The sequence below is a fragment of the Nyctereutes procyonoides genome, unplaced genomic scaffold (genome assembly GCF_905146905.1).
Source record: "Nyctereutes procyonoides isolate TBG_1078 unplaced genomic scaffold, NYPRO_anot_genome, whole genome shotgun sequence".
Classification (NCBI taxonomy): Eukaryota; Metazoa; Chordata; class Mammalia; order Carnivora; family Canidae; genus Nyctereutes; species Nyctereutes procyonoides.
Window position 1 is genome coordinate 11978875 of NW_026575042.1, and position 27986 is coordinate 12006860.

At 54.3% G+C, this 27986-nt stretch overlaps 1 protein-coding gene across 3 annotated transcripts in view; it reads left to right on the forward strand.

The window, feature by feature from the left end:
- The window catches only part of VIPR1 (vasoactive intestinal peptide receptor 1), a 32712-nt gene extending 14065 nt beyond the window's left edge, over positions 1 to 18647 (forward strand). Inside the window, exons 3-13 of one of the 3 annotated variants that reach the window (XM_055321786.1) lie at positions 2463 to 2570; positions 7784 to 7890; positions 9031 to 9137; positions 9555 to 9687; positions 12144 to 12297; positions 12808 to 12868; positions 13063 to 13129; positions 13682 to 13773; positions 16203 to 16332; positions 16577 to 16618; positions 17285 to 18647. In XM_055321786.1, the coding sequence (XP_055177761.1) occupies positions 2463 to 2570; positions 7784 to 7890; positions 9031 to 9137; positions 9555 to 9687; positions 12144 to 12297; positions 12808 to 12868; positions 13063 to 13129; positions 13682 to 13773; positions 16203 to 16332; positions 16577 to 16618; positions 17285 to 17476 (1193 nt within the window). In that variant the 3' untranslated portion in view covers positions 17477 to 18647. Of the gene's footprint in view, positions 1 to 2462; positions 2571 to 7783; positions 7891 to 9030; positions 9138 to 9554; positions 9688 to 12143; positions 12298 to 12807; positions 12869 to 13062; positions 13130 to 13681; positions 13774 to 14945; positions 16333 to 16576; positions 16619 to 17284 lie in introns of those variants that run through there. The other 2 variants (XM_055321787.1, XM_055321788.1) reach the window with 2 other exon arrangements.
- The last annotated feature ends 9339 nt before the right edge of the window (positions 18648 to 27986 follow it).

Genomic DNA, 27986 nt, shown 5'->3' on the forward strand with positions numbered 1-27986 from the left:
GCCCTGCATCTCTGTGGGCCTGGGTGGCCTCTCTGGGACCTGCACACAGAGTATACTCCCAAGGCCCAACTCAGGACAACAGACTCTCCAGATCACTAGCATTTTTGCGTCCTGTCACTCCCTTCTCAACTTCCTGAACCTGCTGCCTCCTGCAGGAAGCCTCCCTGACCACAAGCCCCCAGTGGCCTTTCTTCCCTGGCTCCCCTGCCATGTCTGCTGGCCCATGCCCCAGCATGGTTCACGACCGACCCTGTCCTGGTGGTGTTGAGATTCTGTGAGGCCAAGTGCAGCCTCCTGAAGGGCAGTGTCCAGTCTCCCTCTCCCCGTGCAGCTTCTAGCAAAGCTGAGCTCAGGGCCAGGGACCCGGCCCCCAATCTGCTCTCTAGCCAAGCTGCAGAGAGATCCAGAGAGCTCAAAGTCTGGCGAGGACCCAGACACAATAACTGGCCTACAAAACAAGGTGTGCCCAGCATCGTTAGAGAGCTAAACAGAATCCAGCCAAGCAAAATTCCCCCAAGAAATTGGCATCGAGCCCTTCAGAACAGGAGGAGTGCAAGAGGTTTGCTGGAGAGGGAGTGTATGTATGAATGTGTGAACCTGCTGCACCACTCACCAGTGATGTGACCTTGGGGTAGTTATTAATTGCTCCATGCCTCAGTAACTCATCTGTAAAATGGGAGGGTTAAGTAAGTTATTTATTCAAAGAGGGTAGAACAGTGCCTCCCACATACAAAGGCTATGTAAGTATTTGCTGATATTATTAAAAGGGTCTTGAATGGCTAGCAGGATTTTCCTGGCCTGATGGACCCCTCCACGGCCCCCAGAGAGGCTGGCACAGGAGTGGAGGAGGGACTGGGAGCCAGAGAAGCCTCAAAAGAGAGTGGACAGCAGTGGCTGGGGCCCCAAGGAAGGGAGGCTATGCCTGGCCAGGCCCTGCAGACCTAGGTGCTCTCAGCCCTGAGCCTCTGGTCCACCTGGCTACTGCAACCCCAGAAGGTATCCGCTCCCCACTGCCAAGCCCAATTCAGTGCTCAGAGTCCCAGGGCTCTTCCCCAAGTGGGAACATCCTTTCATCTCCTCTTCCCAGGCCCCCTTCTTGAGAACTTATGAACCTTCGAACTGGGTTGGGCTGGGCAGGGCCCAGCTGGCACTGGCTTTGGCTCAGGGGTTGGGTTTCCTGAGAAAAATCTATGAGACTGGCAGGGTGGAAAAGAAACAATTAAATCTCCCCCAGGGAAGGGGATCCAGAGGAGTCCTAGTCCCTCAGGGGCCCCCAGGCCCTGAACTGGCAAAATCATACATCCGCCAATTAAAGCAGACTCCTCGGAACCCCACTGTGCAGCCTTCACTAGCCAGCCCTTGGGGTTAATAGGTACATGGTGGAAAACACCGCCTGGAGGACAGAGTCTCCTCTGTACTCACCTCCTAAACATCACCGCCCCACAGCACAAGTCACCATTTGACTGAGTTGGGAGCTATGGGTTGCTTTTTAATTTTCTGAAGATTCCTCCAGAACTAGCTGAGTCCCAATACACCCATTACCCCCATCAAACCCTACACCTCCTTTTATAACAAATATTTTCTAATGTCTCCTGTACTACTAAGTGAAATTCAGGACATGTGCATTCATTTTTTTAAAAATGAAGTTCTGGTTGTAAAAGAAAAATAAAAAGGAAAGTGATTTATATTAAGATACTATGTACACATATTCAGGCATGATCACACTAACAGATAAGAAGACCTAGTCTGAAGGTTGTAAATTCTGGAAAGGCGACAGATAGGTTGATGTATACGGTGGTTGCTTCCCTGTCTCAGATTCACAGCCAGCATTGCTGAGTGCTTTTGATTTTTCAAAACCTTGAACAACCCCTAATAATATTCAACATCCAATGAAACATAGTCTTCCCTCCCTTTACTCAGTTGCATTTCTGGAAAATGCCACACATGTTAAACCTGTACAGTAAGTGCCTTATGTTTATATGCAAAATAGAGTAAGAGTCTAGGCTGTGGTCATTATAAAAGATTCTCCCCTACACAAATGCCCAGTGGCTCATTTGAAAGTCTTACAGAGTACTACAGAATTCATTATTGTGCTGCACCTTGCAGGATGTCTGCCTGGCCTCCCTGGCACCTGTCCATCAAATGCTGGGTGAGACCCTCAATCTATCTGCGGCAGGAAAATACCCCCACCACTGTTCAGAACACGCTCAGGGGGAGCTCTATCCCTCACTGAGGACCATGGAGCTGTAGTTGTGCCTCCTCCTCCCCGCTGCCTGTCAGGAGAGGCCCTTTACAGCCTGGGCAGGGTGGTCCCACCGCCTCTCAGACTGGAGGTCCCTCTAGGTGGGACCCTCAAGGAGGAAGAGGAATGGGTGCCTATGGGCTCAAGCCCCAAAGCTGGAGGAACCTGGCAGAACCTGGTGACCATACTGACCTATGTGTTCTCCCCCTTCACCCCTCAGGCTGTAGCAAGATGTGGGACAACCTCACCTGCTGGCCAGCCACCCCACCAGGCCAGGTGGTCGTCTTGGCCTGCCCCCTTATCTTCAACTTCTTTTCACCAATTCGAGGTAAGAGCCCTGGGTTGAGACAAAGGAGCTGAGGCAGCAAAGGTGGTGCCAGCTGGAGTGGGTACTTACCTGTCTAGGAAGTGAGAAGGCAAAGGGGCTCGAGCAGTCAGTGGGGGGCTTCCTGGAAGAGGATGTGCTGGCACTAGATCTTTGAAGGATTCTCGGGATTTCATTAACTCTTCACATAAAAGATAAGCACTTGGGAAGGGCTCACTAAATATTTGTTCAGCGATTGATAACTGATTGACTGGCAGATGCCTGACTATGTTAAGGCTCCCGTGTTCCCGTTATCCTGGACTGGTCATGACTGCCTTGCACTGCCTAGAGCCAATGACCTTTTGGGGTTTGCTTACACACCATGTCACGTTCTGCTTCAATGAATGTTCTCATAGAAGACAGAAAGGAAAAGGAGGAGCCTCTTTAGGAACTGGGCTTTCTTGCTATCGACTAACTAAGGAAACTTCCAGCATATTTCCAGCCATTCTTTCATTCAGTGAATGTTTATTAAACATCTACTAGGATGACAGGCACGGGCTAGACAAACACAGTGCGGGGAGCGTTTAAACAGCCGTGCTATCTGCCTGCAGGGACCTAATGCTCCGGTTGAAGACATTTAGCACGAAAACCAAACACATGTCATAGATAGTAAGGAGTGCTGGGAGGGAGAAGGGGTGAGGCACAACACTAAGGCAGGTGTCCAAGGATGGCCGGCTTGCCGAGGGGAGGGACAGGCGGCAGAGACCATGCTGGCCCCAGGGACTGAGGGCTTGAACTTTTTCCTGAATTCACTGAGAAACCACTGGGGGCATTAAGCCAGGGACTGACACAGTTCAATTTAGGTTTAGGTTTTTAACTGATAATTTCAAATTTCCATGAAAAGAAAGGATTCTGGGGGTGCGATGGGAAGCCCTAATCACAAGGCAGGTGCAAAGTGGTAATGGTTTGGACTTAGAGCATGACAGAGGAGCCAAGTGGGAAACTTGCCTATGAAGGGTGTGGGGGGCTCGTGGCAGAGAGGGAGGGATCCAGAATATCCCCCCCTTGGGTCTAGGTTTGATGAGCTGGAAGACTCATCAAAGACTAAGGGAGGAGCAAGTCTAGACTGGGTTGGACCTGAGGGAGGAGCAAGTCTAGAGGGGAGAGGATTAAGAGGAGCTGAACCTAGATAAGAATTCAGAGGCCCAGCAGAAAGACTCTTGGGTATCTCTTACTCCAGGTGGCCTTTCCCTCTCTGAACCTGTTTCTCTGTAAAATGGGGACAGGAGGTGGGCCACAGAGACTCTTTGGAGCAGGCTGGTTTTGCCCCCCAGTGCTCAGTGTAGTGACCCCTCTCCAGTGAGGGAGAGATGTCGGTGCCCTCCCTAAGGGGTCTGAGAGCAGTCAGAGATGTGCTGGATCTCAGGCCGGCTCCCACCTAGCCCCGCTCTCCAGGGGATCCCGGCACTTGGGCAGGTAGGCGGTGAACTCCAGCAGCTCTCACGTGTCCAGTCAGCAGAACCTGGCAACCAGCCTTCTCTCGGATCCCTGGAAGTGCCTGCTACTCGTGTTCCTCCCTGACACTCTGCTAATTGCATTCCTCCTGACGGCTTTTCCTTCTGTCCCTGCTGGAATTGTCAAGGCAGCCCTTTCACTTAAGAACCTGGATGGCAGCCCACCATCTGGCTAACCCCAAGGCTGCCAGCCTCACAGGGGCCCACATGGTGCCTTTGTGCAGATGAGAAAAAGGCAGCCCTTCCTCAGGCAGAGTCAGCCTCTCTCACCAGAACCCACCTAATGACAAGTTGGATATGAGGTAGATTGCAGCTCCCACCATTTATGAGCCAGATGCCCTTGTGCAGTGAACAACTTGCATGGCTGTACTTGGTGGCCTTAGCCTCTGAAAATGATGGACAAAAATAGAAGAGTAGGTTAGGAGAAAAAGTATGTTTTCCTGGGAAGAAGGTGTAAACTGGTGACCTTGAGCTCCAAAGAGGGAGGTTTGTGAGTAAGGCAGGTGTAGCGTCAGGATAATGCCAACCCCAACACTTGCCTCTTTGGGTAATAGGACTGGAGAAAGAATGTCCTCCCCCGAAGGGTTGGAAGGGATGTAGTTCTACAGGGAAAGCTGAAGACACCCAAAGAGGACAAAGAGCATTTGACAGAAGTCCTCTCCCAGGGCCGGGGGAGGGGTGCTGGCCAGGCGAGGGACTGCTCATCCAGGCACCAAAGTGTCCGTTGGAGCCTAGTCTTTTGAGGCACAGTCTGCGTGTCTTTCATCTGTGGTGTTTTTACCTTTAAATATTTGAAAAGACATTTTTTTTAAGAGTGAAAACTAGGATGGCTGTTTTGGGAGGAACATGAGACTGGGAGATTGTGGGGTTAAAGGGCCTAGCCTTTCCCTCCCGCCCTCCATATTCCCACAAAATCTGTGCTAGTTCCTAGGCCCAGGCTGGAGAGAGACTTTGGACTGCTTCTTGGGGTCTCACGGTGGCCACCCTTGAGATGTTCTCAAGAATATTTCCCTTTGAGACCTGGGCCACAGTCCTGGTGTTCTTCGGAAAGACCACCCAGCCCTGAAGATGACCCACTATCTGCTACCTTCCCCCAATATCTGGGGCAGCCAGGGTTCCAGAGGTCAGGGTGCCCCTTCAGCTACCCTGGAAGCCCAGAAAGATGTGGAGTCAGGCTAACCCGGGTCTGTATCCCAAGCCTGCTGCTTCCTTCCTATGTGACCATAGACAAGTCACCCAACCTCTCTCAGCCTTGGCATCCCCCTCTTTTAGTGGAACTAATCATGACTCCTAATGGCTAGCTTGAACACAGTAACATCTGCTGCCCCCTGCCCCTGCAGAAGGAATGTAAAACAGCTGTGTGGATGCTGAGGGGTCACCTAATTCATGATGGTACCAGGTGCCTGCTATATCATGGGCCTGGCCTCACCAAGCCCTGGTTCTTCTGGCAAGTGGAGAGCTCAAAACGTGAGGTATTCATGTCCCAGCCTCAAAGTTGGCTGATTTGGCCTTTTTCTATTTGCCCCAGGCTGGTGGGGGAAGTCCACACAAGAATCGGATCCTAGGAGGGGCCCATGGTGAGCTCCTTAGATCTGGGGCTGAGGCAGGCCTGAGGCTTACTGAGGGCTTGGTCAAAGCCTACCCAGCTCAGGGGGTAGTGGGGGGAGCTAGGGGGCTGAGTGAGGACTTCTCTTGCAGTGGGAGCCTCTTGTAGCATGAGACTGGGAGACTGTGGGGTTAAAGGCCCTAGCGTTTCCCTCTCGCCCTCCAAATTCCCCTCAACACACAAAAGCTGTGCTGGTTCCCAGGCCAGTATACACAGGAGGCCTTCTTCTAAAGGGTTGCCAAGTCAGGAAGCCCTCCTGCTTGCTCCAGGACCTTGCAGTGGAAAGAGACCCAGGCCCAGCTACCCTTCCCTGGCTGTCCCCCTGACCCCTTAGCTGTCCCTCAATTCCTCGGCCATCAAGTAGGGTGCTAAGAAGCTCTTTTCAATGATAGCCAGGAGGATTTCCAGAAATAGCAGGCAGCGAATCACCAGGTCCAGTGAATTCCAAGCCAAGTTTAGAAATATTAAATGCACATACATTTAATAGCTCTCAGGACAGCTCGACCCCTCTTACAGCTCTGCACCTGGACCCCTGAAACAAGTCCTCAGGTCCCCCCAGTGCAGACAGGGCCAAGTTACCTGGGAAGGCTCTGGGGATCACACCTGCCATAGCCACATCTCTCCATGTGGCCTTGGCCCCTCAGAGCCTGGCTTCTCAAGTATGAAGTGGGATTCCCTTCCGCACCAGAGGGTTGAGGGGATCCAGTAAGATCCTGGGCCTCGAGTGCTCTGGATGGGATCGACATGTGAAGGTTCTCCAAACTTGTCATGGTGATGGAGGTGATGATGGCAATGGCACTGCTGCTGGTGCTTGTTACAGTGACAATGCCAGTGATGGTGACGACAGTGGTTGTGGTGACCGTGATGGCGCTGGTGGTGGTGATGCTGGTCACAGTGATGATACTGGTGCTGGTGGTGACAGTGATGCTGGTGGCAGTGCTCACATGATGGTGGGATGATGGTGACACCAGTGACAATATGGCTGTGGTGCTGGTAAGGAAGGCACTGCAGGGCAGAGACCTTAGGACCCATCTTTCTCTGCAATTCCTCATCCCCTCACCTCATCCCCTTCACTACTGCGCTCTCCCTCTTCCTCCAACCCTTTACCTCCTCCTCTTGCCCTCGTCTCTCCTGCTCCTTACATCCCCTTCCTTCTCCTCCCCTGTCTGCCTCCTTCCCACCCCAGCAAGCCAGCTTTCTCCTGGACTCGGACCCAGGCGCCTCTCTATTGAGTCCTGGGGTAGAGGGAAGGGGATCTTCTCTGCCTCCCTGATTTTCTCCTCCACCCCTTCCCTGGGCTAGAGAATGGGCAGCCCTCATGTCACATGCCCCCTTAGCCATCTTGTCCCTTTCCGACAGCTTTGGGCCTCCAAGGACAGTGGAAGCTGCCACTGCCCCGGAGCCCCAGGCTCAGCGAAGTTCAGCCCCAAGATCCTGCCGCGCTGTGCTCCTTGATCCCCCTCACACATGCCTTTGCCTGGGTGGGTTCCTGCCAGGACTCCCTGCTTCTCCATTTATGAGGATTTCAGACCCACACCCTTATCAGGTGTCCCCCTACCCCACTCCCTGCCTCACCTGTGGTGCCTCTCCAGCAGCACATCTGAGCCACACCAGACGTGGGGGGAAAGCAGACCCGTCGGCCCAGGCAGGCTGACTCAGGAGGAGCTGCTTGGCCCAGCCAGAGGGCTGTTGTCTGTACCCACAGGACAATGAAACCATCTGTCACCCCAGTGCCTGTGACCCTATGACAAGGGTGAACATTTAGCTCATGACAAGGGTCCTGCGAGTCATTCTGTACCAAGAATCCAGGCTGTGACGAGGATCTCTTTATTATTTGCCTTGCACCAGGGGTCAGTTTCAGATATTACAAGGGGCAGGGCTGAGCCCAAGAAGGCCTGCTCTGACTGTAGCTCATGTTGGAGGGGCCCCTGGCAGCCCCGGAGGAGAGTTTCCCCACCTCGTGATGCCCTGGGTCTAGTGCAGGGTGGCTGGAGCCTGATGCAGCCAGGGTTGGCAGGGATGAGGTGAGCTTAGAGACAACCGGCCGTGCCTACCCTGCGGACTCACCCTGCCCCCAGCCTCATCCTCTCTCCTCTCCACCCCTGCCCTCCACCCAGGCCGCAACGTGAGCCGGAACTGCACCAACGAGGGCTGGACGCACTTGGAGCCTGGCCCCTACCCCTTTGCCTGTGGCCTGGAAGACAAGACATCAGATGTGCACCAGGTGGGCCTCAGTGCACCCCTGCCGCCCCCAGAGTGCCTCCGCCTGTGAGGCTCCTTCCACTTTCTCAGTAAGAAGTAAGGTTGCTGTCTGTGTGAAAGCCAGGACTCACAGGGTCTGCCCTCCCCCAAACCTCCTCCCTTACCAGACTGCTACTTCCAGTGGCTCATCCCCCTGTCTCTCCCTGACTGGGAACAGGAAGAGGGCTTTTATCAGGATGACACAGAGCAGCAGAAGCTGAAGCAGCATCCCCCGGCTGGGCCACCCTGGGAGCCTTGCTCCAGCTCTGGAGGTGGCAGGGCAGGCAGGTATCATCTTCCCAACTCAGGCAGAGGGAAACTGAGGGGCCAATACCCAGCCGCCAGTCAGGGACAGGAACAGGGACAGGACCGTGGTCCTCAGTCCCAGGACAGGGTTATGTGCCAGAGCAGGTGAAGCTGTATGGCTGTGAGCCCAGGAGCCAGGTAGGGATGCTGATAGGAAGGTAGAGCATAAGTGGAGTCCTCAGCTAGGAACCCCTCATTGCTTTGGTGTTGGGACACAGGTGTATATGTGTGCCCATCGGCTATGACCTCTGTCCCACCCCAGACACTCTTCTCAGAGCTTTCACTCGTCCCATGAAAGAAACTTCCTCAGAGGCCTTCAGAGCCCATCAGGTCGTCAGGCAGGATCTAAATCCCCTAAATCCCACATGACCACTAGCCTGTACTCTGGCAGGGGTAGGACGTGGAGAGCAAGAAGGGACTTGCCCAGTGACTGAGGCTCTGCACGTGTGTCGATAGGGAGGGCCCTGGGAGGCACCCAGCAAAAATCCCTTGGATTCCAAATTAGTCCTGCCAGCCCCTGAAAGGCCAGATCACCCTCATCCAGCTGACCACTGCCTTTGAGAGCCCATGATGGGTAGTTATCCCCAGTGTCTTCTTTGCTGTTCTAATTCCCCGTGTGCCTCTCTTGCTGCACAGGGAAAGGGCCTCATACAGTGTCTGAAGGGCTAGAATGTTGGGCCGCGAGGGTGCTGAGCCCTGGGCCTCTTCATCTGCTAAGGCAGGGATGGGAGGCCGGGTGGGGGGGCACTTGCCCCTGCCAGCATACCCTGGATGCGGCCACCCCATCCCACCTAAGACCCCCCCTTCCCCCCTGTAGCAGCAGCAGTCAATGTTCTACAGTTCTGTGAAGACCGGCTACACCATTGGCTACAGCCTGTCCCTCGCCACCCTTCTGGTTGCCACGGCCATCTTGAGCCTGTTCAGGTGAGGTCTAGCCCCAGCAACAAGCCTTAAAGCAGACCCAGCCAGGTCACTCCTATGCTCCAGCCCAGACAGGCCCAGTCGTGCTCCGGCCCCCTCCCCTGACAGCCCCCCTCCCACCCAGGCAGCACACAGTCCCTGCCCCTGTTCCCCTGCCAGGCCAGCCTTCCCGGGGAGACACCAGGCTGCTCAGAGTGTCCCACCTGTCTTGGCCAAGTCCCCATGGATGGGGCTGCGCCTGGGGACAGGGCACCAGGGGGAGGGGCTGGCCCTGGAGGCTGAGGCATCGGGAGACCAGGCTGCCCTGGGCTGGGGTGCCTGGGGGGGGGGGACCTGCCCTCCAGCGGAGCCCCTGGACGGTGTGGTGGGGGTGGGGCTCCAAGGCCCCTGCAACTCCCCAGCACTGCCCACCTTGCACAGGAAGCTCCACTGCACGCGGAATTACATCCACATGCACCTCTTCATATCCTTCATCCTGAGGGCCGCCTCTGTCTTCATCAAAGACTTGACCCTCTTCAACAGCGAGGAGCTGGACTATTGCACGAAGGGCTCGGTGAGAACCCTGCCCGGGCCCACCTCGCTCGCCCTCTGCACCTTGTCACACCTGAATCCCTCTTCTCCCACTCCTTCTTCCTCTTTCCTCTCTCCTCCTTCCTCTTCTCTCTCTCCCCAAGGATGGCCAAAGCCCTATCTGATCCCTTCTGCAGCTCCTTGAATCCCACTCCCCTCCCAGCAACAGGACATGGTGCTCAGCTCCCCAGGTGCTTGCAGACCTGCCCGTGCCTGGGACAGACGCCTCTCCTTGGCAGGAAATGCAACATTTTGTAGCCAGAGTCCACAGCCCCCCACCCCCGCCACCCCCTCACCCCTCCTCACCCCCCACCTTACCCCCACCCTCCCCACCCCCCCACCCCCGCCATCCTGCCACTATCGCTAACTTCCCAAGTGAACTTTGGGAACTCCCCGCCTAAGTTTCCCCATCTTGCAAGGACTTCCAAGCTTCCTTCCTACTCCCCCCCCCGACCCCCCCCCACCACCACCTGGAGCAAGTCCAAATACATACAGTCCTTCTCTTCCCTTCTTCCCCTGCCATCAGTCCTGTTCTGGACCTTCCTCAGGAAGAGTAGTTAAGAGAGTGTCTAAGGAATTCATTGCCCATCACTAAGGGGTCCATCTCCAATGATCGTGAGCTTTGGACCCCTTCTCCAAGTGCTCAAGACCAGCCCTGGCTCCTACCCATTCATGAGGGACCTCAGAAGCCGTGAATTATTTCAGGGATCAGCAATACCTTCTCCCCAGAAAATGAACCTATGACGGTGGAATCTCAGGGATCTTAACAAGAGGGAGAGAAAACCCAGGATGGCTACTCTAGCCAATCCCAGAGCTCCTCAGAGGATCCCACCCAGGAGCTGGGGCCTCTGAGCCACAGAGCCTAGAAGCCAGGAAGCTCCTGCACTCTTGTTAAGACTAATTGTGGAGGGATCCCTGGGTGGCGCAGCGGTTTGGCGCCTGCCTTTGGCCCAGGGCGTGATCCTGGAGACCCGGGATCGAATCCCATATCGGGCTCCCGGTGCATGGAGCCTGCTTCTCCTCGCTGGTCTCTGCCTCTCCTCTCTCTCTCTCTCTCTCTCTCTCTCTGTGACTATTATAAAAAAAATTTAAAAAAAGACTAATTGTGGAGACTGGCTTCCTGGTTCATTAGCAGCTATCTGAAACTTTTCTAAGGCAAGAAGCACAGATAATTGTCCTGTTAAAGTGATGAGCTATTCTAGTTGTAAAGCAAGTGGGGGAGGACAGGGGACACAGGCCCGCCTGTAGCTGGAAGGACTGGTGTGCCACCTGAGGAAGGATTTTGCAGCCCGAGGGAGAGGAAAGCAAGCTGCTCGCTGAGGATGTCTTAAAGCCAAGGACACAGGAAGGAAGGTTGGGAACCTGTGCTCCGGGGAGCAGTGGAATCCAGAGGGCTTCCTGGAGGGGGATGGCTTTAAGCTCTGGCTCACAGGTATTTGGGCTTGATCTGAAGTGGAAGATTGCTTCTGGGAGAGGACAGAGGGCCCAGAAGACCTTCCAGTGGTGCCAGGTGGGCCACCCTGATTGCCCTACTCAGGGATCCCCCTGACTCTTGCCCTCACCTGCCTGAGGAACCCAGTCTCCCACCAGCCCCTCTGCCTCTAGGAGGAATGACCATCCCTTCCCTCTCCATTTCTACTTCCTCTTCCTCTGCCTCTTCCCTCTCCCCACCTGTCCTCAGCACCTCCATCAGAGCCCCACTCCACAGCCCACAGCTCTATACCTTTAGGCAACTCTTGCAAACTGAAGCAAGAATTCTCCCTCATACCTCTTCCAGCTGCCTTCAATCCTAATTGAAATAAGGTGAATGAGTAAGTTGGGGAGGGGTTAGTGAATGGGTAGGTAGATGGCTGAGTAAACAGGTGCATGGATGACTGTGTAGGTGGAAGGATAGATGGGCAAAGCAAGAAAAATTGGATAGATGATGGGTAGAGGAGGGGGTGAGTAGATAGGTGGATGGATGAGTGGATGGATAGCTGGTTAGGTGGACGGATGCTAGTGGATGTCTAGTAGGTGGATAGGTAGAAGATGGAGAGATAGATGGGTGAGTGCATGGATGGATTGATAGAGGGGAAGATGAATAAAATGATCAGTGGACATGTGGATGGTGGATGGACAGATGGGTGAGCTGGTAGTGGGTATCTAGCGCGTAAATAAGTGGATAGGTGGGTGGGTGGATAGAAAGAGAGAAGGCAAATGAATAGATGATAAACTGACAGATGATGGATAATTAAAATTGCAAGCTTATCCCAAAATATCAGATTATCTAAAATCAAGGATAATGGGAAAACCACCAGGTACCTTTCTAAGAGGACAATGCAAAAATATCAAAGAGATTAAACTGGCCGTGCTGCACCTGTTTGCTGGCCCAAATAGACCATGGGCAGACAGGGAGCCCTGCTAGCCCCAGTCAGCCCCTTCTCTGTCCTCCGCCTGCAGGTGAGCTGTAAGGCAGCCGTCGTCTTTTTCCAGTACTGTGTGATGGCCAACTTCTTCTGGCTGCTGGTGGAGGGCCTCTACCTGCACACACTGCTTGCCGTCTCCTTCTTCTCTGAGCGGAAGTACTTCTGGGGGTACATACTCATCGGCTGGGGTATGGTACCAGGGAGGGCTTCCAGGCTGGGGACAGAAGGGACAAGGCCGGGGAGCCCACTAGAGGGTGGGTGCCGACCCTGCCTGCACACTTAACTATCCCTGGGCTGCAGGTCCCGCCAGGCTCTCCGTGGAGGGTTGACAAAAGTCCCCCAAATGTCTGACCCCAGGGCAGGCGCCCTCAGGCTGCAGTTGCTCCTAGGGCCCATCTGTGGGACAGGTTCTGTGAGCGCCTATTTCCCCTCCAGCCCTTGAAATACAGGGCCACTGCCAGTCTGTAAAGTGTCTCCATCAAAATTAGAAAAAGTTTCTCCCTTTAGGTGGACACAGCCCCTCAGGCATAGAGCTCCACCCCCTCAATGGATGGAGCATCTTTGCACAGTGAACAATCTATGCCACCACAGGTGGCAGCCCTGGCAACCCACCCTCTTCCCCCTTTATCTCTGGTTCTTTTTCCTAAATCTCTCTCTTGTGCCCTCTCCTCTCTTTCTCTCTCCTTCGGCCCTGACAGGGGTGCCCAGCACATTCACCATGGTGTGGACCATCATCATGATCCGTTTTGAAGATTATGGGTGAGCTGCCACCACGCCCCTTCCCTCTGGCTGCCATCACTCAGGGCAGATCCCCTGGATGGGATGAGGGGGACCTGGGAGTAACAGACTCTGGACGTGTAGTTTCTAAAGGGTTCTGGGGCAGAGCTGAGGGAGGGCCTCTGACTCGGGCTGAGGACAACTGCTCTCATTCTCCCCCATCATGCTCTGTTCAGATGCTGGGACACCATCAACTCCTCATTGTGGTGGATCATAAAGGCCCCCATCCTCACCTCCATCTTGGTAAGACCTCTTCCTACCACATAGAGATGGGGAAACTGAGGCCCAGATTGGGTAGTCAGCTTACTTCAGGCCACAGGAAATTCACGTCAGGGTTAGAAATGAAACACAGGCTTCCCACTGCCTATGCAGTATTTTTTTAAAGATTTTATTTATTCACGAAAGACACAGAGAGAGAGGCAGAGACATAGGCAGAGAGAGAAGCAGACTCCCTGTGGGGAGCCCGATGCAGGATTCAATCCCAGGACCCCAGGATCATGCCCTGAGCTGAAGGCAGATGCTCAACCACTGAGCACCCAGGTGCCCCTGCCTATGCAGGATTATCCCAGTCCTTTTCCTCCCATCAGTTCTTCTTCTAGGGTCAAGAAAATGGATTGGAAGGCCCAGTCTTTACGATGTGAAGTACAGTTCCCACATAGCCTGCCCAAAGGGTGAAAAACTAGGGAAAAGATAAGATGGACAGGCAACAGGGTCCTGGGGGAAAAAATAGTCCAGGGAGCTAGACAACCAGGCCTCCTCCCCTTTCTGACCATCAATCTTGACCTCATTCACCAGGTGAACTTTATCCTATTTATTCTCATCATCCGAATCCTGGTTCAGAAACTTCGGTCCCCAAATGTTGGGAAGAGTGACAGCAGCCCATACTCGTGAGTAAGCCCTGGGACCTCCCCATGTCTCTGTCCCCAGTCTTCAAATCTGCCCACATTTCCTTAAAGTTCTCTGGGAACTTTGATGACTCCAGAGTCACCAAAAAGCCACCCTGCTCTTGCCCACCTCCACCCCCATGACCTGGCTCAGCCCTCAAGTGTCCCCTTCCCCAGCCCCACCGTCACCGGTCTCATGAGCCCCAGACCTGCTTATCCTGTGGTCACTTACCTAAGCAAGTGATCTGACCCAGGTATGCATTTGCCACCAAGCTACGGAGCTGGAGAAGACAACAGACAACCTGTGCTTTATTCACACCATGTGCCCAGTCCCTGGCACGTGTCCAGTGCAGAAACGGGACACAGTAAATGCACAGTAGATGCATGCCCTGGGAGAGCCCCCACCTGAACAATGGGGTAGCCACATTCTGGATGCAGTAGCCCCCAGTAATAGTCCACCTGCAGAGGACGTGCAGTAGGCATGTGTCAAGGGGTTTCCCCACATCATCTTATGTCATCTACACAGTCCCCTCTAAGCTGTTCCCATTTTACAGGTGAGGAACTAGACACACACTTCCTCTTCTTCAAGGGTCTGGGAGCACATCGCCATGGCAGGGGAGGGCACGGCATCCACGGGACTGTAGTCATGCTGCTTACTTAGGTGTGAGGGCTGTCCTCTGCTCTTGGGAGGACTGGAGGAACAGGAAGGGTTCCATGAGAATGACAGAGCTTGAAGACCGAATGAAAGAGATAGGGTGGCTGTGGGGCGATGAGTAGGGGTCTGCCTGCCTACAGATAGGAATAGGAGATTCCTTATCAGTACTCCAGAGACCAGACAACCCGGGGGCTTCCCATAAGGCCCTTCCAGTCCTGAGCTTCTGGACCATTCCTGGCTTGGCTTCTCTTTGGGGAGTCTTGTGCTGTGGTTCTAAGATTCTTGGCTAGAATGTCACGAGCTGCTGGATTTAGGATTCTATTCTGGAATCCTGTGATTCTCTCTGCTGAGACTAAGGCTCACGTTCCTGGTGTGACGGCATTCTCCCCCGCTGGGTGCGTAGGAGGAGCTTCCCTTCCAGTCTGAGAACAGGAAGGCACCGCAGAGGTCTGTAGTCTGCCAGGGGGCAGCATTTCGGGCCTGTGCATCCTCATCCTCAACTTTGCCCTGTCTTCCCCAGTGTACCACTGCTCCAAAGGACTTGGATCGGAGGCAAAGAGCTGGTCAACACCAGGGCCCCGTGGGTGAGACAGAAACTGAACAGCTGTCGGCAGGCAGAGGGTGGGGGGAATAGGAGATGGAGCTCCCTGCTGAGGGGCTGTTAGCTCCCACTCTCCACCTCACCATAAGCCTTCAATTTAAAGAAAGCCTCCATCTGTCAGCTCGGGCTAGGTTTGTGGCCAGAGATGGGTGGGCAGTGCTCAAGGTCTTGGCACGGCGGGGAACCAGGTCCAAGAAGAAGGAGCAAGAGGGGCAAGGCCAGCATCTCTGCCCACAGTCTGCTGTGGGACCTGAGGCCCAGGACTAATGTTCCCTGGATTGACTGCCAAAGAAGAAGAAGAGATAAAGACCAAGACCCCTGCCCCTCAGCCCTCTCCCAGCCAGGGAACCATGGGTTCACACTGCATGGACCAGTTCTGAGGTCAGGTGGCTGGGAGGCCTACACCAAGATGACCCCTGCTTCACAGGAGAGGGATGAGTCATTTAGAATGAATATTAACCCTACCAAGCACACAAGGCTGGTGAAGGAGGCGCTGGTCCTTCAGGGGAGGCTGGGAGTGTGTGTATTGGCATGGGGAGGCTGGGAGAGAGAGAAGCAATTGCAGAAAATGTGGTCACTCCTAGAGAAGTGGACAGCTGAGAAGCCAAAGACAGCTGTGCTAAACCATGCACAAACTTGAGCGCTCAGCATCCTCCCAAGTGGCCTGGGGCATATGTGGTCACCCCAATTACAAAGACTTCTTTCCGAAATGGCCTCATCCCCAGTAGAAAATTGGTCTCTCCTAGATGCACTGTACTTTATAGCACTTAAAGCACTTCTGAGCTTACAGTTGGGCCGCATTTCTGTAATTTGATCATGTTGAGCATACATAAAGATTAGGGAAACTGAGACCAGGAGAGGAGAAACCAGGATCTCCTGTTGGCTGAGAACATCTCTCCCTTTGCTGCCACCAAGCCTGAAATACTAGTCTCATCCTCAGAGTTCAGTACTGGCCTCCTTTATAGTCTGTCCTCCAGAAGGGTGAGAACAGAGTGTCCTCCGTCAAGCTTTCCTCCAGGCTAGGAGAGCTGAGGGGCATGAGGGCATAGGCACTGCAGATACGGAACGGGAACAGAGGCGCGCATAATATTTCCAGGAGCCAGCAGCCCACCCTCACACATCCCGGTCATTGTCACTATCTCCTGTACCCACTGTCTGCCCCTCCCCTGTCCCCAGGAGGCTGGCCAAGTCCACCCTTCTGCTGATCCCCCTGTTTGGAGTACACTACATCATGTTCGCCTTCTTTCCCAGCAACTTTAAAGCTGAGGTGAAAATGGTCTTTGAGCTCATCGTGGGGTCTTTCCAGGTATGAACTCTCAACCGAAGCCTGTGGTCTTCTCTGGGCTTTAAGGGAAGTTAACCTGGGACCTTGGCCCCATGCCAGTGGCTTCCATTTTTTTTCACCGTAATAAATACTGATTAAGTACCTACTGTATGCTTAGCTCTTTGATTAACCAGGGGAACACAGGGGGGCCAGGGCCAAGGGTGGTACAGGGCTAGGGGCTCTCAGAGTCCATCCACCTCACCTCTCCTGCTCCCTTCTTCTGCAGGGTTTTGTGGTGGCCATCCTCTACTGCTTCCTCAATGGCGAGGTAAGCCCCTCCCAGACCTTGGGGACCAGGAATAGCACTCTGGTTGGCCCAGGGTCTGGAAACACTTATGGGATATGGGAGCAAGGATGGATTAAATCTTGCTACTCCAAGTGTGGTCAGACCAGAAAATAGGTGATGGCACACACTTAGCACCTGGTTAAAAATGCTGTTTTAAGCCCCACTCATGCCCCTCAGGACTGGCTGACTTAGCATCTGCATTTTAAAACAGACACATACACACCTGGGATTCTGGAGCACCTCAGTTTGTTAAGTAGCTGGGTGCAGAGAATGGAGATGGAGGGAGGGGCAGGGGTGGGCAGCCAGTGGAGCCAGTTACAAAGCACAGAAATCCATCCAGTCACATGAGCCCAAGTGAGCTGGTGGGCAGGGATCAGAGAAGGGGGATACAGCCGCTCCCAGGCCAGCACCCCTCTCCCTCCCTGGCCTGCATTCTCTGATCCTCTCTGCCTCCTCTCTCCTCCTCCCCCTCCAAGGCCTTGATCTGACCCCCATTCCTATGTGGTCCCAACTGTGCGCTGGCCAAGGTTGCATCCGGGCCTCTCAATGCAGACTCCCCAAGAGGATATGACTGGGTGGCGCCGCGCCTTAATCCCGAGCAGCCCGATGGCTTCTTGGGGGCGGGCTTGACGACCCTTCCTTCCCCAGGTGCAGGCCGAGCTGCGGCGGAAGTGGCGGCGCTGGCACCTGCAGGGCATCCTGGGCTCCAACGCCAAGTACCAGCACGCCTCGGGAGGCAGCAACGGGGCCACGTGCAGCACGCAGGTGTCCATGCTGACCCGCGTCAGCCCCGGCGCGCGCCGCTCCTCCAGCTTCCAGGCCGAGGTCTCCCTGGTCTGACCGCGGGCGCCCAGCGGCCCAGCGCGGCCCCTCGCGCGCACCACCCCGGCGCCACCGGGACGGACGCCCGCCCAGGCGAGGTCAGCCCCAGCCCGGGTTCGGGGCTGTGCCGACCCCCCAGGCCGCTGTCCGGACGCCCCCGAGAGCGCCCGCCCCGCGCTCCCCCGAGGAGAGGAGGGGGCCCAGGTGCGGGAGCCGTTGCTCGGCGCGCCGGAGCGCGGGGGCTCGAACCCGGAGGATGAGGGGCGGAGCGCGGTCTCGGGCTCCTCCCGCCCACGCCGGGCTCGGCCCAGGACGGCCGGCGCGCGTGCGGGTCCCCGACGGTGGGCGTGGGAACGCGGAGCGCGCGCTGAGGACACAAGGCTCCTGCTCCTAAAGGTCGCCGCCGCCGCCACCTCGACGGGGCCCGAAGTTCCTCCATCGCTGCCAAGTTCCTTTGGGTTAAGCGTTGCCGTTCAGGCGTCTCTTCCGAGGTGCCCACCCCCACCCGGCGTCGTCCGCTAAGCTGCCGGCCCCTGCCCCCGGTGGAGGAGTTCCCCGGCCTCGGCCTCGGCCTCGGGCAGGTGCGGTTCTCGTAGGGAGTTTGGTTTGGGGAGCACCTGTCTGCCTCGTCCCCGCCCAAGTGGAGCGGCCGGGAGGGCTGGAACAGTTGAGACTGCCGCCGGCCCTGCCCAGCCCCACGGGCAGGGGAGGCTTCCCTGGGAGGCCACCTGTGTGCCAGCTCTTAGAACCAGGCTCAGAGGTGTGCACTGCGGAGCCCCTTAACCCTCCCGTACCCAGTCAGGTGGGATCTCCTGTCCCTGTTTCACAGACCAGGGAACAGTCTCACAGAGCGGAACCTCACCTGTCACACAGCTAGGGTTTGATCTCCGATCCGACTGACGGGAAAGTGAAAGCTCTTAACTGCTGCATTTTATATATTTTAACAAGCTGAATCCTCTTGGTTGTTTGTATCACCACTAATATTATTACCACCTTCCCTGCAACCCCATGCCCACCCGACCCACCCCGGCATGTGACTGAGGAGTCCTCTGGCCCCTACGTCATCCGGACAAGGGGCTGGTGGTCCTAGCATCCTGTCTGCCCTGCACCCTGTGGCCACATGGCTTCCTGCCCACGCCCCAGCCACAAGACCCCCTCAGTTCTGCAAACAGGCTTGTACAACAATAAATGGTGGGTTGAATTGTCTTGGTTTCCCTGGTGAGTGATGTTCCCATGTGGTCTAAAACCAGGATGGCTTCCAACGTACAGCTGTTTTCCCTCATTCAGAGGAGGGGAGGTCACTTTAGCCAGCTGCCACTACCCCTCTGGCTTTGGATGGGAATCCTATACTCCCAAGTGAAGAGTATGCAGTTCTAAAAGTCTTCAACTCAAGTTTCACTGAGTGGTATCCTCTGCCTTCCAGGAGTGATGAGATTATACCAGGTCCACATTGTGTCTCCTGACCCCGTAGATCCAGCCAAGAGGAGACAATTCTATTCTTGGATCAGTAAGAAACAGCTGACAGAGCTGCCTCCGATCCCAGAATGGTTAAGTGGGAGCATTTTGCAGGCCACAGTGATTCCTGCAGACAGGAGGGGTGCATGGGGGTATGAGCTGACCATATTGACATTGTCCAGAGTTCAGCTAAGAGGAGATAGAGGACAGAACAAATATCACCAAAATGAGTGACAGGTCCAATATGACTAATGGAAAAGTTTAGACACAGAGGCAGTAGGGCGAAGTCGATGTCAGTTAGCAAGAGAGGTCTCCAAAGCCATTGGCTGACCTGACCCCTTGGCTTCCACTTCCTGCAAACTTGCAAAGAGGCTATCTCGCTATAGAAGCAGGAGAGGAATGCCACACTGGTAAAAAGAAGGAGGAGAAGAAGCAGAAGCAGCAGCAGTGGCTAGAATAGACTGGCAAAGGCCCAGATTTGCTTACCAGGCTCCTTCAAGGGCTTGTCCTACTCAGCACCATCCCAGGACCCATCACCAAATGACAGCCCCCATTCAGCACACTGCAGAGGCCCGAGTCCAGGGCAGTTAGGCCAGAGTCAGAGTGACTTAACCCAGCACAGGGGCAGCCCCAGGCACATACCCTTGGATCAGTGGCCCAAGAGGTCTGGCGGTAGCAAACTCTCCCCGTCTAGATTCACATGTCATGCCCTGTGCATGGTCAGCTGTAGGACGGAGGAGGGAATGTTCCTAGCTTTGGTTTCTGGCACTGTCCGACCTGCTGGAGAGAGCATTCTTGGCACTCACCATCTCTTTCCCTGCCCCGGCCAACAGCAGTGACCACTGATGGGGTGCTGGTGGTGGAGAGCTGGGTGGGGGCATTTGGGGCACCTGGAACTAATTCCATTCTTCCCTGAGAGTCCCACCCCTACTATTCCAAGGCACAGGGTATGAGAGGGAACATGCCAGATGGCCATGCTCCTGTTGCCCAGCTGGGCAATGTCACTCACTCTGATTTCCCTCCTCCCCTTCCCAACTCAGGACCTCTCTGAACTGAATCCAGAGACCTTGTCTACCAGTAAAGTCCAGAAGACCCAGCACTAGTCTTTTAGTCCCAATTCTGATTCAGACGTTCTCATAGACTGGTTCCCCCTCGCTGGGCCTCAGGTTTTTCACCTGGTGGTTGGGTAGCCTCAGCTCCTGGCTAAGGCAAGAGCAGCTAAGGAGGAAGGGACTGCTCAGGGCAGCCACCTGCTCTGTCCTCTGAGCTCAAGGAAGACACCAACTGGAGGGAGATCCCTCAGCAGACTGGGAACAAGAGACACAGTGGGGGATGAAGGCTGTGAGAGAATGAGGGAGGAGGGGAAGCAAATGGAAAGAGTTAACATATCCTAGAAGCAGGGCATTTGCAGAGGAAAGGGCAGCACCTTACTTTCCAAATCAGGGACCCCACAGGCCCCCTGAGCTAGGAGAAGGCCAGGAGGGGCCAAGCTGGACCCAGCCCATCCACCACAGTGCCTTAAATCGACCATTAGTGAGTCATGGCATCAGGGTAAGGAGAGAGCCCTGGGGAGACCAGACTATCACTTATCAGCCAGGAGAGTGGCAAGTGAAGCAAACATGGAGAGACCCAAGATATTGGGAGGACAAAAGGGAGGACATTGGTGGCATCCTGCCCTAGAGGTGGCAGTAGGGGCAAAGCCAAAGTGTTGGGCGATCAGGAACAGAGAGAAGCTGAAACAGCATCTCAGGCCAGCAGAGACCGTGGCCAGACATCCCAAGCTGCCTATGGAGTTGGGGTGACCATGAACAGCATCTCTCCTGCACTCCCTCTTCCCTCCAGCTCCCAGGTCTCTCTCCTGCCTCTTAGGGCACCGGCAGGAGAGCCAGTCCGGCTCATCTCTATCGCCACCTGGTGGGCACCTCAAGTACTTCACCACGGTTGGCCTTTCCACCCCAAAAGCCAGGGTGCAGGCCCCACCCCAGGAAGCCAGGTGACACAGAGGGCAGGACTCTCCCCTCAGTATCATTTCAGAGTGAAATACAAGAGGGAAGAGATTGTGAGACCACAGGACTAGTGACCCCAGGGACAGCCTGGGATTAGGGAGACCAGGCCCCTGACTTTTGTGGCACACGGTGATTCCTGTCTCAGTCCCAACTGTAGGGCTGAGTCTCTAGGGTACAGACTGGGCCCTGGCCCTTGACTGAGCCCTGACTCCATTCCCTGAAGGCAAAGCCCAGTTAACTCAGGTGGGTACCTCCTGGAGAGAGGAGCAAGGGGCCCTCCTACCATCCTGATGCAGAGTCACCATCAATTCGATGGCAGAGGCCACTATGTGGACAGTACCTGCCACTCTAGGGCACAGGCTAAACAAGGAGGGCGGCCAGTGTGCCCACTGAATGGATAGGGAGCAACATTCCAGGTGAAGAGAGGTTGTCTCTAAGGACCAAGCAGTGATCTCTAGATTCCCAGAGGGCATGATGGACACCAGGAATACCTGAATCCAAGTGAACCCAGGGATGGGTACCCAGGGATGGTACCTAGGGTTGGTCCTTAGCAGCAGGAACCCAATGCAGGCTTCTTAAATGGGGCCAAGGGGATGAGGGTGCACTTGGGGCAGGCCACCCTGTCTGCTCAGAAGGGCCCCAGGGCCAAGCCAAGGGAAAGGAGGCAGTCCATCATTTGGGTGAGGGAAGAGGAGGAGGGATTTTGGGGAGATGGTGACCTGGTTTGGGACATGCTGAATGTAATATCTGTGAGCTATCTGGGGAGAGCCGTGAGCCTACTGAGATCAGGATCTGAAGCAACAAGGCTCAGGCAGGAGTGGGGAGACCAGGACAGCTCCCATGGGGGAGGGGCTACAGGGAGTCTGTATCTGCAGGCACCCCCATCTGGCAGCACTGGGCCCAGTGGGGTGAGGAGTCAGCATCAGCCCCTCCATTCCCACCACTTGCCCAGGGCCTGTTCCCTGAGCAATGACCCTGCCTCCCTCCAGTCTCCCCCCATGTGGGAACAGGAACTGTTCTTATCTCTCCCGAGGGAGGGGGCCGGAGCCACAGCTGGCAGTCATTAAACACCCTGATCAGGCCAGGGATGGCGGAGATATTAATAGCCGGGAGTCAATGGCCCAGGAGACACAGCCTCCCAGGGACAGGGACAGTAACCTTGGCAGGCCATGGGGATGAGGAGGGCAGGTCAGGAGGCCATCCTGGCAATGCCCTAGCCTCCGCACAGGACATATGGGGTAACCAGAGTCCAGAGAAGGGAAAGGACTTGTTGGAATTGCCAGCGAGTCATTGGCAGAGCCCATCCTTGAACCCAGATCTCAAAATTCCGGGGCCCTGCTTCGTCACCTGGATTGTCATAGAGGAGATTCATTGAGAGTGCTCTGCGGAAACACAAGCAGAACAGTCCTAGCAGGAAACACTAATTCCTTAGTCTCTTTATAAAAATCTTGGTATTTGGTTCAGTGTGTGTTTTTTGCATTAGCTTGATTTTTTTAAATATTGCATTAAATTATTTTTTATCCTGGTTACTGAATTTTTTGCCACCTCCTTAAATTCTGTATCTGAGGTGAATGCCTTGCTTGCCCAGCCCGGCTCCTGGAGGACCCAGCACTCCTGGGTCTCAGCATGTCAGGTGGAAAACCCTGAAACCTTCTGAACCGGCCTCTTCAGAGCTCAGAGGGCAAGCGTCCTGCCTGGACGACGGCTACTAAAAGTAGGCAGCCCCAGGGTTAATGCAGCAGCTCAACCTAGTAGTTTCTGTCTGTCTCCTCTGCCATCCTCAGTATTTTGACTTTCATCCATAGATGTATCCCTGCACGATTACAAGATGGCTTTCAGTACCCCCCAAACATCATGTTCTCTCAGAACCCCATCCAGTGGCAGAGACAATGTCTCCTGTGTGGCTCGTTTTATCAAAAATATAAGCTATCCCAGAACCCACCTTCTGCATGCATTCCTCAGGCTCTTGGGCCAGGACCAGGTCACATACCCAAGCTCCAGCTACAACTTCCAGAAGGAAAGTTGAACTAATAAGGAAAGACATGTGTGTTTTGGGAGGGGGGTGACTGCTGACTCTCATTCTCTTTCTGGATGTGTCTTTGGGTAAATATGTGGCCTTTTAGCTTCCCTCCACCTGAGCCTAGTGACACAGTATAAGGTAGAGGTGAGGAAGCCCAATTAAGTGTGGGAGAAACAGAAAACACTCTGGGTGTTTTGTGCAGAAAGACATTTAATGTAGGGAATTATACATAGAAAGGTTTGGAGAAATGGAAGTTAGGGCACGCTTCTGCCCTGTGGTAGGTCACCCTCCCCCAGCTGCCACCTCGCAGGAAATGATTGCCAATATCCTAGTGCCCACCCAGTAAGCCGGTGACAAGAAAGTGGAAGGAACACGGTGTCCTGCTGCTGCAAAAACTCATGTCTGTCAGATTGCACGCTGGAAGGAGAATGGCCTTCGCCTCCCTTCTGCCTTCCAACTCTGTCCTGCGGTGCTTCCCTCTGGCAGAGCCGAGGCTGCATCCAGATCCCTAGCAGCAAGCAGGCTAGGAAATGTAGCCTTCGGCCTTCTAACCCCTGCATCACATGGGAATATGGAAGGGGCAGGGAGAGAGGCCGGGTGCCAATATATGATTTCTAGCGCAGAGGCTCAGGTGGCCTTGTAGCCTGAGTCCCCAGAAAGAGAGCCTGAGACAAAAGTCTGTGCCCAGGAAATAGGAACGGGGGACAGAGAAGTGTGAAACAGGAAAATGGGGAAAGCCAAAGTGAAGGTCGGTTATTGTGCTGGTCACCACTCTGATCCTCCACGAGGAACAGGCAGGACAGCTCAGGAGCATCCTCCCAAGGGTCAGGACAGCATTCGCCCCTGGCTCCCACCATCTATGGCTCCAGGGCTGCCCACCTCGGCATCCTCATACTTCCATGTGTGAGTTGTCAGGTGGGTTCCTGCAGGTGTCCCACACGTGGCTTCAGAGGAACTCTGTGCAGAAGGTGACAACTGAAGTGGGGAATGGGCTCTTCCTGTAGGAGCTGGAAAGAGAAAGTCAGTAGGCTAGGAGGCAGCAAGTCCAGGACAGGTAGCCTCTTCTGGCAGAGAATAGGAGCCCTGCATGAACGTCCTTCCTTGTGCCACCTCTGTACTAGGGTCTCTTTATGGATACGCGGCCGTATCCATCACAGGCTGTTCTCTTGGCTGAGGCCCCAGGGCCTGCCCTGGCAGATCCAGCCCCACCTTGTCTCACTCTCCCCTCTGCCAAGCCTCTATCCAGCACTGGGTGTGAGCCCCCTCACCTCACCATTAGCCGTGGCAGTGCCACCATGCCAGGCCCACCCCCTCTGATTCAGCTGTCCTCCTCATGCCGTGGGGAGCACACAGGAGCTTCCAGATCCCTTCCAGGCCTCTGGGAGCTGAGAGGGGCCTTGGTGATGCTCACTATGACTTTCTCACCATCAGATCCACAGTTCTATCATTTTTCCCTAGTAAGGCCACCTAAGGGGCACAGGCTCCGTGGGAAGCTGACTCCAAGTGCAGAGTGGGACACATGCCCCTCTATTTTCACCGGTTAGGGTTTTTTCCCCTCAAGATCTCATCCCAGAGAATGACAACAGGACTTGTGTGAGAGATTCTTCTCCTTCTCTGTCTTGCCACTTGCCAGCTGAAAATGGGCTTTCCTCCCTCCCTCCCCATCCTTCCTTCCTGCTCCCTGAGATGGCATTCATCCCTCTCCCACCCCACCCATCCCCTGGGTAATAACGATGGAGTGGCTCCAGGGGAATATAATAGCAGGGGGCAGGAGATGAGAATTACATTGCTTTTTTTTTTTAAGTTTTGTTTATTTATTCATGAAAGACACACACACACAGAGAGAGAGAGAGAGAGAGAGAGAGAGAGAGAGGCAGAGACACAGGCAGAGGGAGAAGCAGGCTCCCTGCGGGGATCCTGATGCGGGACTCGATCCCAGGAACCTGGGATCACGACCTGAGCCAAAGGCAGATGCTCAATCACTGAGCCACCCAGGCATCCCAAGAATTATATTGCTTTAATATTTTCAAAGTATAGATGCCATAATATTCATTCAGCAAATAGTTACTGAGCACTTACTATATAGACAGAGTGACCAAGGCCCCATCCTCATGGAGCTGAGCCCCTAATGGAGGAGTCGGATCATAAATGAGGAAAGTTACATGAGGATGAAAGGTATAGCACAGGGAAGATAGTCAATAATATTGTAATAACTTATGGTGACAGATGGTGACACATACTGTGGTAAGCACCCAGTAATGTACAGAATTGTGGAATCACAGGGCACCTGGGTTGAGCGTCTGCCTTTGGCTCAGGTCGTGATCCTGGGGTCCTGGGATGGAGTCCCCACAAGGAGCCTGCTTCTCCCTCTGCCTATGTCTCTGCCTCTCTCTGTGTCTCTCATAAGTAAATAAATAAAATCTTAAAAAAAAAAAGACTTGTGGAATCACTAGGTGGTACACCTAAAACTAGCATTGTATGTCAGTTATACTCCAATAATAAAATATAAAAAATAACTATTGATGCTCACAGAAAAATAAATGAGGAAAATTGTAGAAGGAAGAAGGCAAGATGAGGGGCTAGAGAGGGGGGGTTCTCTGTGAGTTGGGGTGGTCAGAGGACATATCCCCAAAGAGGTGAGAATGGAGTAGGACAAGCCACTTCCCCTTTCCGTTAATGCAGCAAAATTAGAGAACTGTAAACTATATGCACCAGAGCCAGGGCTCAAGAGCTTAAGATCCAGGTCAAAACCTGTAGCCCCTGCCTCTGCAGCAGCAGCCTGAGCAGTACGTGAAGAGACACATACTGGAGCCGGGGGCTCGCTGCTCCCTGGGTGACCAGGAGGGGCTGCTCGCCTGGACACAGGGAACCTTGCTTCTTGGGCCTTCCATTGCGACAGCGACCAGTCAGGCCCACAGATGCCATCCAGGTGTGTGAACCGAGAGGTTTCCCCCACCCCTGCAAATCCCAGCCCAGGGTCTTCGATGGTGCCAAGTGACAGAGAACAGGCAGCTCTTGAAAAGACTAATATTTACTCTTTCCAACAGGAGCTGGCACAGGCTGTTTCCTGCAACTGGCATCTGTCTCGCCCCATGGGATGGACGCCACGGGGGTCACTAGAGGAGATAGGCAGATGTCCCCGTGGACACCAGCACCCAGACAGAGGTCGGGCCTCCGAGACGGGGCCGGAGCATGCTCCAAGGTCCCACCCGACACGTGGCACTCCGTTTGCACACCTTCGCAGGGGCGTGCTCACCCCCCCCCGGAGCCCTGTTGGCCAGCCCTGTGAGAAAGTTCATCCTGCTGTTAGCCCTGTGTTCCTTGCTTCTGGCCCCTGGTCTTACCCCTGGGGCCTCAGAAGATGTGTCTAGAATAACCCCTTGGGGCGATGGTGGTCCTGGTTAACTTCACCCTCCCAGACCCCGTCCCATCCGGCTCCCCCAGGCTCCTGCTGTCTGTCAACTCTGTGGCCAGAACAGGCTGTCTCAGGGGTGGGAGGAAGGAAGGCCTCGCCTTGGGGGCACCTCTGTCCCTCCTGCAGCTGTTCCCTTCTCCCTGAGGATCCCCCGTGACAGTCCTTCAGCTGAGTGCCTCATGTGGGAAAAGAGTCTCCGCCAGGAAACTACTGGTCAGACGGTGAGAATTTGGGAAGGAGGGAGTCCCCGGTGGCCAGAGCTGGCTCACCCATGTACTTTCCTCTCTTGAGATCCCTCCTCTGTGCTTTCTGCCTTTCCCCTTTCCAACGTGTTCCAGAAGTCTTCCCTGACCATGATAGGCCCTGGCCTCGGCCACGGTTCCCCGACCTCGCCCACTGGCAAAGCCTGGAGGCTCAAATGCTCTGGCAGCATTTGGGGCTAGAGCCTCGCAGAGCCAGGTCTTCTCAGCCACAAGCCCAGTGAGGCCTGGGCACAGCCAGGGCAAGACCTCCATGGGCAGTGCAGGCCCCCCGGTCACCCAGGGCTCTCACACCTAACTGCTGACTCTAAGCAAGAATTCTCGCTTTTCTTCAAATTCTTTACTATCTCTAATCCCTAACTCCCATGCTCCAGGCCCCTTGTAGGCAACCGTGCAAATGTATGTAACATGTATCTTTTAAAACAGATTCTTCAGGATCCCTGGGTGGCCCAGCGGTTTAGCATCGCCTTCAGGCCAGGGTGTGATCCTGGAGACTCGGGATCGAGTCCCATGTCGGGCTCCCTGCATGGAGCCTGCTGCTCCCTCTGCCTGGGTCTCTGCGTTTCTCTCTCTCATGAATAAATAAGTAAAATCCTTAAAAAACAAAGAAGAAAGCTTCCATATAAAAAAATAAATAAAACAGATTCTTCAAAATACTTTATCATTTTGTGAGCATGTATTTCTAATCATATAAATGTTATTCTTCTACTGGGCTCAACATTTTGAAGATCCATCCATGCTGCTACATTACATCTAAATCCGGTACTTCTGCCTGCCTGCCGTGTGGTGCTCCATGCTGAGCCTGCACACTATCTGCCCATGGTAGACACAAAGGCTGCTTCCTTTTTAAAAAAATTTATTTAAATTCAATTCATTAACATATAGTGTATTATTAGTTTCAGAGGTAGAGTTCAGTGATTCATCAGTCTTATATAACACGCAGTGCTCATTACATCACGTGCCCTCTTTAATGCCTGTCACCCAGTTACCTCGTTCCCCCCCACCCCAGCAACTCTGTTACCTATGATCAAGAATCTCTAATGGTTTACCCCCTTTCTGATTTCATCTTGTTTTATTTTTCCCTCCCTTCCCCTATGCTCCTCTTTTTTAAAAAGATTTTATTCATTCATTTGAGAGAGAGAGAGAGAGCAGGAGCGTCAGGGAGAGGCAGAGGGAAGGGAAGAAGCAGACACCCCACTGAGTCAGGAGCCCCATGTGGGGCTTGATTCCAGGACCCAGAGGTCATGACCTGAGCTGAAGGCAGACACTTAATTATCTGAGCCACCCAGGTGCCCCTGCTTTGTTTCTTAAATTCCGCATATGAGTGAAATCACACAATTGTCTTTTTCTGATTGACTAATTTCACTTAGCA